At 29.1% G+C, this 12,701-nt stretch overlaps 1 protein-coding gene across 3 annotated transcripts in view; it reads right to left on the minus strand.

Moving 5' to 3' along the window:
* LOC108691199 (hemicentin-1) overlaps nucleotides 1-12,701 on the minus strand; it is a 174,289-nt gene that overhangs the window by 28,068 nt on the left and 133,520 nt on the right. For all 3 annotated transcript variants that reach the window (XM_018198866.1, XM_018198868.1, XM_018198867.1), the window contains exons 6-14: nucleotides 11,939-12,123; nucleotides 7,412-7,562; nucleotides 4,902-5,013; nucleotides 4,485-4,663; nucleotides 3,759-4,100; nucleotides 3,018-3,284; nucleotides 2,226-2,582; nucleotides 1,570-1,830; nucleotides 970-1,227 (exon numbers count right to left, since the gene is read on the minus strand). In XM_018198866.1, the coding sequence (XP_018054355.1) occupies nucleotides 970-1,227; nucleotides 1,570-1,830; nucleotides 2,226-2,582; nucleotides 3,018-3,284; nucleotides 3,759-4,100; nucleotides 4,485-4,663; nucleotides 4,902-5,013; nucleotides 7,412-7,562; nucleotides 11,939-12,123 (2,112 nt within the window). The remainder of the gene's footprint in view (nucleotides 1-969; nucleotides 1,228-1,569; nucleotides 1,831-2,225; nucleotides 2,583-3,017; nucleotides 3,285-3,758; nucleotides 4,101-4,484; nucleotides 4,664-4,901; nucleotides 5,014-7,411; nucleotides 7,563-11,938; nucleotides 12,124-12,701) is intronic.

Consider the following 12,701-nt stretch of genomic DNA (forward strand, 5'->3'; position numbering starts at 1 on the left):
GAAATAGAGAATAGTAAACAAGCTAAATAATTGAAAAGGACATCTATTGCATTTTATATTCATATAAATAGTCTATAGAAAAATTTGTTGCTCGCGTTATGACAGAACACAAAATTTAAAGCATTTTTATTTTAATTTTATTCTTTTGCGTATAATACTCTTGTATGTATTGCAATATATTTTATATTACGTTTAAAACGGCAATCAAATATTTTATTTAAAAAAAATATATATTCTTGTAATATATATATATATATATATTGGATAATTACATACACATAAATATATAATTATATGTAAAATATATATATTATTCGTAAAATTTGAAGTGATGTAGGCGTTAAACTTACGTTTAACTCCATGGTGGGCTGTAAACAAATTCTACTAAATATATTTGTGATTGACAGATTAAAAGTTATATCATTCTCATTATAAGTTAAACGATTACATAGATAATTATGAAAATATGTTACTAATCTATGTCTCAAAAATATTAAATAATTATTGTTTATAATAAAAAAAAAACATTAACATTAAAAAATTAACATTACGAAATAGTTGCAATTATAAGATATTTATATGAAATTTATATTAATTTATATCAATTGTCGATATTTAAAAATTGACATTTTATTCATGTTATTAATAGATGTTTGATTTTATTATATGCGCGTAAAAAACTATTTAGTGGAAACTTTATTTTTTTTTTGTTTTATAACAAATTCCCAATATTACGTAAACTTATAAACTGTATGCACAGTCATTACAAAAAATTTTTTCTATCACTGATATTTTTTCATGTTTTTTGCATCACATATTTTTTTGCATATAAAGAATATATAGAAAAATTATTTCGGAATGCAATAATATTTTTAAATAATCCCGGCTGAAACGTTTCGAAAAGTACTGCTGCTATTTTTGTAAATATAACATGATCAGCGAATCAATGAAAAGTTCATTGTACCAAACCTGGTATATCGCGTTCACACGCTACGGAATGGCCGACTGTGTTGTTTGCCACGCACACGTACGTCCGGAAGTTAGTGACTGAGGTATCGAGCAGCATGTAACTTTTTCCGTTTCGTATTTGTGCGACCTGCTCTAGCGAATCATTTTCGTTCTTCAATGACCAAGTGAAATCCGTCTGTTTCGGATTGGCAATGGCTGAGCAAACGACATAATCCTGGCCCTCAAATCGTTCTTTTTCTATGTGACATTCTGGTTTAACTGCGTAAAAAATATGACGCTGTTAGATGCCAAAAGCACGTAGAAAAATTATTTTTTAGGAATTTCTTTTATTAACAATGATATTTTGAGAAAAACGAGTGTAAAAATATTAAATTTTATATCAAAATAAAAGAACAAGTCGAAATATAAAAATAAAATTTGGAAGAAATATTTAATTCTTTCTTTGTATTTAAAACTATTTAGAACAGCAAAAAAATAAAAAACAATTGTAAGATTAATTTCATGTTATCCATACATATGTCTTTTTATAACTTAACAAATGTAGAAATTTAAAGTTTTTTGATTATTTATTTAAAAGTCTAAAGACGTAATGGAACGTACATTGCACATTCATAATAAATGAGATATTCAAGGAGCCGTGACGATTCCATGCCTCGCAATAGTAAGTGCCACTACTGCGCCGTGGTATTGACATTTTCAAGTCAAACACGTGACCTTCCATAATGATATCAGTGGATCCTTCGCGATACCACCGGAAGTTTGGTTTTGGTCGCGCTTTCGCATTGCACTCAACGGTTTCTGGTACCGTATCCACTATCACATTGATTATCTTCTTTGATATTGTAATATCCTCTGGGGGAACTTAAATAAAAAATCAATTTTAGTCATTTATATCAATACAAAAAAATACGAAAATATAAAAGTCTACACGAATTTAAAAATAAACTCTTATTTGAGATTCATTTTGTTCTCTTAATTTAAAAATGTTTTTACGAGTATATACTTGAAAGACAATTTTACAGAAATTCTTGTACATATTTTACAATAAACATTAAAAATTAAATGATGTTAAAATGTCTTATATATTTGTTTAACATTAAGTTTAACATCAACAGGAAATTCTCTTTTGTACAGTGCGTGGAACAAAAAAGTTTGTTCTTTTCACAATCTCGCTAAATAAATGGACCGTTATAAAATGAAATGTAAGCAAGTAGAGATATCATCGCGCCAAAAAGAAAGATTCGAATGAAACATACACTCGACATGAAAATGGGTAAAACTCTCCACGCCCGGACCGATTCCGTTGCTGCTGCTCTTGCAGGTAAATTTGACGTTATCCTCAGCACGGTCGAGCTGACCGTTCGGCCAGACCGTCAGATTCCATATGAGAGTCGATTGGATGCTCTCGAAGTCGTCGGTCCTTGGGTCAGGCGGATGATAAACGTTCGACACGTAGTATCGATTCGTTTTCGTGAAGTTCATGGGAATGTCATCTCTCAGCCAGGAAATAGTGCAGATCGGAGCGCATTCGACCCAACACATGATGCTCACGTTAGGCGCGTTATAGACGTAGCCGCGATACGAATGGAGTTTCTTAATAAATGTCGGGGCCACTAATGAGAAGCGATAACTCTCGATTAAACATAATAGGATTTGCCACTCAATAATTATGAGAAATGTCGGACAATCTATTATATCATTTACTGGAATAGAAGAGATCAGTTTAATATAAAATCTTAACATTACGTCACAGATTTATAAATGATAGACATATGTTATAATATATGTAGGTTACGTTAGATAATATTGAAAAGAAATGAAGAGAAAATTTAACTTATGATGTGTCTAAAATTATAATCTAGAATTTCTCTTAGAACTCCTAAATTTAATTTTGATCAAAATATACGTTTCAAATGTATAACAAGCAAAGTGAATTAAATTATTTGAATCCTTAAATATGTTACCGTTGGATCGAATTCGAAAATGTCGCCATGAAACTCACAGTAATTGCTGGATAAAGTTTTAAGCGCATTGACATATGTACTTACCAGATACGTCGATAAACGTTGTGGCTGGTTCTCCATCACCAGCTTCGTTGTAAGCCAGACATGTGAAATTCGCCTCGGTTTCCAAATTAACTGACTCGATGAAGAGTGTGGCTTCGTTCTCGTCTGGAAGTCGGTGCCAGCCGCGCAGCCACTTGAAGCCTAACACCCTCGGTCGACCGGGATCCAAAACGAAGCAAGTGATGGATAATGCTTGTTTCTTCACCACTTGCCGAGGTTCGTATGTTATCGACGCCGGGCCGGGCTTATCTGCGGAAATGTTTCAGGGATGCAGGGATGCGAAGAAAGAAGAAAAAAAAAGAAAGAGAGAGAGAGAGAGAGAGAGAGAGAGGGAGGGGAGAGACAAACTAATATCCCATGCTAAATATAATCTGATTAAATAAGATATTGTAGATAAACTATATTGGTCGCGTACATATGTAAGATAAAGTCCGCAATCAATAATTATTGCTGTAGTAATTAATATTAAACACAAATGACCGTTTTTATAACACATTATTATATATTCCAGAAGCTCAGGATCATTAATTATTTAACATCATTTTTTTAAATTGCTATTAACAAATATTGTAAAATCAAAATTTTTAATATAATTTCTATTTGTCATAGAAAAAAATAAAAAATTCGGAATACGTATTATAGTTGGAAATGTAATAGACATCACCAATTTCTGTACTATCACCGCGTAACACGAATGAGTGACAGATGACAAAGAGGACTTACAATAAACTATGACAGACGTGCTCGGGGAGTTCGGTCCCCAACCAGCATCGTTTTTCCCTTCGCAGGAATAGTTGCCGTGGAAGGTGCGGCCGACAGATTCCAGCAGCAATTTGCTGGGGTCGATGTCACAGAATGCCAATGATTCCTCGGAGCTCATCATGGCGGTGCTATTCCTCGAGCAATCCGGAAGTTCTTTCAATAGGTCTCCGTCCAAATACCAACGGACGGCTGTCAGTATCGCCGGATTACCGGCGTCGACCTCGCACGTTAGCGAAACATTCTGACGATCCGCCTCATTCACAGGTGTTTCCGGATCCATTATCACTTCCACCACCGGCTTATCTATGTAATAAAACACGATATATACATCCGTGTCGTTTCCGCGCGATATAAATCTCGCGCGAGTTCAAAAGTACGTTTACGTCGCGCGCCGAGTTCTCTCTAACTTTATTCCCGATGTAATCGCATAGCTTTCAATGAAGTTATTGTTTTCTAATAAAAAGATTAACTGCGCTTTACGAAAAATTACTGCCGCGAGAAATGAGAAGTTAAGATTTTGCCAAAAGTACAATAGGATTGTTGGATTTAGATTTATTACTAACCGGGAGATTTATAATCCATATTTGTGGACACAAAATTGTAAAGATTTTAGATTTTATCGACTGCTTTTTATTACATTCAGCAATTGACTTCTGTTATCTGTCTTATATAAAAGACGATACGTACAAAAGACTGAAACTTGTACAGTAGCCTCGGAAATGGTTGGACCGGCGTTGTTTTCCAGGATGCATTTGTAAGAACCCATGTCGCTAGGAGTCGCGTTTTTCACTGTGAGTGCTGTTTGTTCCGTGATTCCACCATCGTAATGTTCTTCGTTTAACACTAATTCATCGTCGTCTCGTAACCTATATCACCCGATTTAGAGAGAGAAATAAAACGAGGAAATAGCACTAACTTTATTTTCTAAGATGTAAAAGCAACGAAAATATCTTTTAGTTCTGTTGTATGAATAAAATAAAAATGTCTTGAGCTTTGTTGCTAATTTATCTAACAGAACCAGCCTTTATTTCCCAGGAAAATGATCGTTATCCTAAAGGATTCATTCAAGCTAGTATGTATCTTTACGTGATAATGGCCACTTACCACGTCACCTTTAGTAGCGTAGCCGGATTTGCCTCATAATCGCAGAATATTAAAAAGTCGTCTGTCTCGTTAACAGTTATGTTGTTTGGCTTCATTTTAATTATTGGCGGATCTAAAGCATAAAACAATCAATGTTACAAACAATGAAAATTAATGTGCAAGATGTGGTTTAGATGTAATCGCATAGAACATTTATCAGTGAAAATTCTAATGAAGAAAGGAGAATGTAATAATCGCAAAATTAAAATTATTTATTAAAAGATAACTATTATCTTTTTTAAACATTAATAAATTTGATAAAAATTCTTTTATGTCAGCATATATTAATTTTCTTGATTTTTGTCAAGTTAATATTGAAGATATGAAGAATATTGAAGAAATGTTTAAAAAAAAAGATTAAAATAATATATTCATATAATATTATTATTATTATATTATTAGTATAGAATAAATTCAAAATGACAAGTTAATATTTCTTAAAATCTTATCTTATTTTAAGATTCATGTACTTTTAATGTATTCGCTTTTTTTGTAAAATAAAAATTTCTCTTCTTTCTTCTGAAACCGTAAAGATTTTTCTATCTTCATGATTGCCTTTTGTTCCAAGATGGATAGCGCTAAACTTAAATTGAATATAAAATTTAGATCCGCTCGGGTCACAATATTATGCACTTAACAGGTCCTAGAAAATACGGAGGGAGTATAAAACAAAATTCTCGTAAATACGTAGATGCGAGAGTTGCTGTCACGATGCAAGAGAGTTGGAAACGTGCCAAACTTGATGTCTGGAGTTTCTCGTTTCCAATCCATGGGTAGTCCCCATTCTGGCAACAAAACGAAAGTTTCTCCGCTTCTACACTGTAACTGGAAACATCAGGGAGATGCACAATCGTTCATCTCTTTTTATCTGTTTCCATGCTCACGTAATCAAGACATCACGTTCTTGAAAAAAGTTGTAACTGCACTGCTGATGATTTTAGAGTTAAACGAGTCATAAATCTATAATAATTGACATTCTTAAAAAAAGATAATCTATAATGAATCAGAAAGAAGAGAAATTTTTTAATTAGTTGTGTATGATGTAAAATAATTAATTTAATTTTTTTTAAATTGTGATTGAATAATCTTTTTTATAATTGTGAATATATTTTCATTTTCAAGTATGTAGAAAGCTTTCACATTTTTTTAATGTTCGGACAACATGAAAATTTCATTTGTGAAAATTATATTATTCCATTAGAAGAAAATTGTGAAGAATATTGTGAAAGCATCTACAAATATATAAGGAAAAGTTATCCAGCTATAGCATATTGACGTTGATCTACTGAAGCATGCGACTGGAAAATCGTATAAACGTTGTGCGACTTGTGCGAGTCAATCTTTCAAAAAGAGCAAGATAAATGTTTATTAGATGCTCAAACGGAAAATATTCTGGAATAAAAATTTTAACTTTCATTATTTCAAAATTTTCAATCATTTCTTCTGAACATATTTGCTTTTATTTCTGCAGCGTAAATTGAAAAGTTTGCAAGATTTTCAATTATATTTTTATTCCTTTTTGAAAATTATTAAGTTTATTCTCCTACTCCGATCTATTTTCCGAAAGTTGTCATTTTTATGTGTAGAAGCATAAATGGCTGGAAATCTTTTGCAATTAACAGGAATAAATCCAATCTTATTATTATAATGTTTTAATTAAAACGTAGAATAACAGGTTTTTTAAAATCTCAATCTCAGCTTTTCCTCATCGCGATCGTATGTAAATTTTACATGTCACATTTAATTGTAGAATTAGGAACGAGTTTTTGAATTCGATAACAAGTTAAGATTTTACTGATTGCTGGCATTTCCAAGTTACGTCAATTTACATAGCATTATACTGATGAATAACGGACAGGTATGTGTAGAGTTATTTATTTAAAGGATTTGGTTCATAAGGACTAAGTGTATGCAAATGTTAATAACCGCTCTTGTAACTCACAGTTTCTCGTAGATGCAGAATATGCTCGCTGGTACGGAAATGTGTGAATTTTGAGTTACAACGCAATCTTGTTGCAGCAGTCGCTATTTTAATGTTATTAACCGTAATTGTAACTATTAAAAATGACGGATTTATATTGCTCTTGTTATTATTTATAAAATGAATAGAATTAGTTATTATTTGATCCAACTTGCTTGTGAGATTACTGAATGTTTGCTTAGATAAAATTGAATTTCATCTTTTCTGAATCAATCCAATCCCAATTCGATTCGGTATGACAATTTTGATTTCAATCTCTTTGTGATTATTTGTTTAAAAAGATATATACATATATAGTTAAAATAATTATACATATATACTTTTTCTTAAAAAATATTAATATCTGAAGATACTTGAGATAAGTGAATAAAAGAATATATAATTAAAAAAAAATTAAAATCAAATTTATCATACCGATAAAGCCACAAAATACTATTGTTGCAAAAGAATGTCAATAATCACTAACTCATCTCAACTGTAATATACTTACATAACACTTCAATCGTTGTTGCTTCCTTCATTGGTTTTAGATCTTCGGTACGAGTAACCGAATTTTCGGCGTAACACTTAAACGTCTTGCCGTTGTCATATACCGAGGCTGTAAATGCGAGATAACTTATTGTCTCGAATGTACCATCCTCCTATAAACAAAGAAGAGATTAATGGAAAAATATTTAAATTTGAATATTTATATCGCTAAATTTGTTGAGTATCAAATGCTTAAGCAGTATTTTATCTATAAAAATGAGTGTGTATTATTCACGTGGTTCTATTATTTTCTTATTATTCTCTTTTTCGATATAACTTAAATCATCATTTATAAATTGTTTTATTTTAAAGTAATAAAAATGATGACATATATGCAATAAAAAATATAAATAATAAAAAACGCGATTATATTTAGATTAATTTAGAGATTAATTAAAAAAAATTTAATTCTTTAAACTGAAAAAAATAGAGAGCAAAATGCAAAAAATAGAAGCGATTCAATTAGTGTTTATCTGTTTTGATAGATTTTAATTAACTTGCGTCGTATATTGAAAATATTCACGTTATCATATTTCTATGATATGTTTTAATCGCTGTCGAACATTCCTGATTCATCAAAAAATGAATTTCTGTATCAATTTCCAGTTGGCGAAAAATAAAAGTAATGCAATACTGTAAGCGTCCATTTGAAGCTCCGTGTAACTTTAATAATTCTGTAATTACACAGCGTAATTGAAAAAGCACTAACAAGTCGATATTTGTAAACGTATATCTTGTTATATATTCGTGGTAAAGGTAATCAATTCTTTCTTTCAAATAATTGTGTTTTATCAGTATTACGTAGATATATTTTGATTTAAAACATCACAATACAAACAATAAATGATTATAAAAGCTAAATTTATACTCACTCAATAGCAATTATTTTAATTTAAAATAATTTTAATGATATTTCGATTTATATCAATAAAAAGAAATTTTATATATAATAAATTTATATTAATAAAAATTAATGTATTATTTGTTGTATAATTATTCCTTGAATTTATTCTCATTTCTTCTGTATAAAATTGTTATTTTCAGTAAATTAAACATTATACTTCAAAAATAAATTTTTGAACATTTAATTTAAAATGTTTTCACTTAATAGCAAAAAATGAGATCTAATTATGTAGAACAAATATTTTATGATTATTTAAAAATAAGTACCTAAATTATCTACCAGTTCATTAAATTATTATTATTAAATAATTGAAAAAAACACATTCGATTTATTCTTGTAAAATTTTTAATTAATTCTATTATTATGATAAAATTATATATGAGAATTAAAAAGAAAAGATATATCTCTATAAAAATAAAATGTATATTCCTATAAAAATAAAATTAAGTTTTTTTTTAAGCGTCAATTTATTAGGAGAATCCGCAAAAGCGTACAGAGAAACATGAAAATAATGCTTATCGCAAAAATTGTTGTAAAGCCATCCTTTTACTAAGCTTGTAATATCCTACTTCGCACGAAAGGGTATACTCGAGCTTAAAAATGTGATGCTCTTAATCCTGTTATGACGTGACGCTCATATTGGCTGCAGGAATTCGTGGCATGTAATTGCTTGTCGCTAGGTACTTGCTATTATATACAATGTTCTGAACAGATTCAGTATCGTCGCTCGTTCCGTAATCAGGTCTACTTGATAAACAATTATAATATCCCAATCATATGGAATTGCAAATGTTAGAAATATATATTGATAATCGCAATTATACGAATTGACGATTAATTAACAACGATTCGTTAACTTTGCCGATGCGCCGAGATGCAACGGTGATAGTTCTTCTTCAAACATCGTTAATTAACACCGCAAAATAAATTAAATTCGTCGTGCATGCGTTATCTTGCTATTCCATATTATTCGAATATATTTATTTTCATATTAAAATTATTCAAACAAATATATTTTTATATTTGTGAAAATATTGCAGTGCGTAATGTTAAGTTTGCACACAAAATAATAAAAAGTTATCGCTCGATATAAATTATGGTACAACTAAAATAGGAATTTTTAGTATTGATTTTAACATTTCATCGATTAAGGTCCAGTTCCATTAATGTAAGATTAACCTCTGTTTAATTTACTGTTTATTTTTTCTGATTTTTAGAAAAAATAAAGAGTAAATTGAACTTTAAGAAGATTAAAGTTAATCTTATATTAGTGGAACTGGATTATTTAATATTTTATAATATTGTTAGTGACAATTCGTGAATATATTGATGCAAAGAGAGAAGAATAATAAAAAGATTCAGTTGATAGATGTCTTTATTTTAAGTAAGACAAATTTTTCTGTACAGAAAGAATCTTTTGTTATAGAGACGGAATGTCGTTTTATCTACTTTATGATTTTTAATCGTGACGTCATTTTTTTGCACTAATTATACGTAGGTGCGAGTGGTCTCGTATGCAGTCATTTTGCGTGCACGTAACTTTATAGCTTCAGATGCTTTCGTAATGGATTTATGATAGCTGCGTGACGCCTACGACTTCTACATGCATATACATATACGCGATAGCGCAACAACATGATATGTAGAGGAGTCTAATGATTTTTCGATGCTGCCGTGCAACCACTCGTTCGAGCATGAAATTGATTTTTTACAAGTCAAGACTAAAACAAAGCCATGTGACTTGAAAGTAAATGACGATTTTTTGATGTTGTCATTTTTTATTTTGTTGTATTATATTTAAAGACATATTACAACATAAAATTTAAAATAATGAAAAAGTTCTGAAAAAATTACAATTTCTAGAGAGATCACTAGATTTTATATTTAAAAGTAATACAAAAAATTTACCGACAATTTATCATCTGGATCATAAGTTATTTCAGTAAGAAATAGATTTTTTTATAAATCTATGTTCTAATAGAAATGTATGGGAAGGTATTGAAAAATAATGATAAAAATCTCAATTTTTTGGACAAGTATTTTAAGTATTCAAGATGATTTATGTAAAATTACATTGAGATGTAAAGATTAATTTTGTAAATAAAATTTATTTTTTCAAAATATTTATTTTTTCTAAATCTTTGTAACTAATCTCTGAATCATAATAAAACTTTACATAAATCATTTTGAATACTTAAAGTATTTACATACAAAAAATTGAAATCTGTTTTTTGATTTTAATGTACAACAATAAAAATAACAATAACAATAACAATAAGATAAATAAAAACGTATTATTATAAAAAAAAATAGATTATTGTAACAATTTTCATATTTATATAGTTTATTTAAAATATAAATATTAATCATTTGTAAAAATAGATATAATACATCTTTAACTATTCCACAATCAAAATTTCATTAAAAATGTTTTTTAATTGAGAGCCATTGGAATTTAAATTTCTTTACATTTTTGTTAGTATTTTTTCATTATACGATCGCCAGTAGTTTTTATAAAGAGTTGAAAATATAACCTCTTTCATCCCTACAAAACAATAGAAGGATAAGTCGCAGGTAGTTACGGCTTTTTTATTCGCGAAATTCCGCTTTTGACACATCTAAATCGTCTTAAAAACTGTATAATTCAAAAAGAAACCTCGAAAAGTACATCGATCGATAAAACTGTCGAACTTTCTAGAGTCTAAATTCGTTTCGACTCTGCCACTTTTTCCAGGATGAACACGAAAATTTGTTGCTCCGCAAAAACGTTAAATGGGAATTAAAATATACGATAGGTGCTGTACCGATTGGTTTAGAATTTCCTGGTACGTAGTTTCTCGAAGTTTATTATGACACTTGCGAGTCTGTACGCTTTCGCCTAGTAAGCGAATCAAAACTTTTGTGAAGCGCTTCTCTCATTTATTGTCGCGTACCACGAAACCTACTCATCCTGTACATTTATTTAGATCTATTTATGCAAATAGTGAGGTCGATGCAAAATTCAAGCTTATTAAGAAACTATTATATATCAGAAATTCCGTACACGTTATCCAATGATAAATGCGTTTGGCGAATAGAAAGATCTTTTTAGTGAAAATTATTCTTTCTCTATAAAAAAAAAATAATTTTGCCATACTTTAACTCTTAACCTTTACAGGAGTATATTTGTTTTTTTTCTACTAGGTGGATTTTTATTGATATTTATACATATATTATTTGGATCATTGATAATGAATCTAAAGTTTTTCAGAAATTAAAAATGATAGATCAAAAAAGTTAAAATTTGTTACATTGAATTTTGTATTTTTATTCACTTTTTCTCTTTATAAAAATTATTATTGTTGTAAGAAAATAATTTCTATATATTTTATTATTTATACGGAATAAATCACCTTTTTTCTATGAGAAAACACTTTCAGTATTTTATATATTCAAGACTTTTTTTAAGTAAAAAATAAACGTAAAAAATTGTCCATAAATTATATAGTACAAATTGAAGAGTGCTTAATTAATATTTATTTAAATCACATCTTCTAACTTCATTAATTATGTATAATTCAATAAATTTGGAAAATTAATACTCACATTTTCGTGTATTTTTGTTTCGAACATTTCAAATCTCTCATTGCTCTCACTTAAAAAGTGCGTTCCATTTTTCCATGTTATATTAGCAGCGGGTCGTGCGGCCTGTACCTTACATTGTAATAAAATTTTCGTACCCTGCACGACGTGACCGACCACTCCCTCCAAATCCATTTTCAGCGGACGCACTGTAAAGAGAATAGGCAAATGTCAGACTAATATGTAATAAAAAAACTGAGATATAATTCGACCTCGAACTCGGTTAAATTGAGCAAACCATCATTTTGCAAAATTAATGTCTTTTAAATGTTTAAATGTTTTTAAATGTTTTTAAAAATTAATGTCTCTTTATAAACAATTCTGACATTTTCTAAAAAAAGTCGAAATCGTAATTCAATTATAACTTTGATTTAGTTTATATTTTTATTTTGATTTTTAGCAGTAATATTACTGGAAATAGAAGAGAATATTTTCATATCAACGTGATTTTGAACAAGTTAATTTTAGATTTTTATTTTTTTATTAATTGTATATTAATTGTATATATGTATAGAGAGCAATCGGAAGGTTAAAGTTAATATATACAATGTTTATAATAAAAATTCTTTTCTGAATATATAATTTATTTATTAAGGAAAAATTCTTCTTTCTTTTTAAAATCAAAATCAAAATCTTTTCCGATTTGTGTGTGTGTGTGTGTGTGTGTGTGTGTGTTTATTTCCTTAATTCCCTTCCTTAATAAATAAATTATATATATAAATTATGT

This window comes from Atta colombica, unplaced genomic scaffold (genome assembly GCF_001594045.1).
Source record: "Atta colombica isolate Treedump-2 unplaced genomic scaffold, Acol1.0 scaffold41, whole genome shotgun sequence".
In the NCBI taxonomy this organism is placed as follows: Eukaryota; Metazoa; Arthropoda; class Insecta; order Hymenoptera; family Formicidae; genus Atta; species Atta colombica.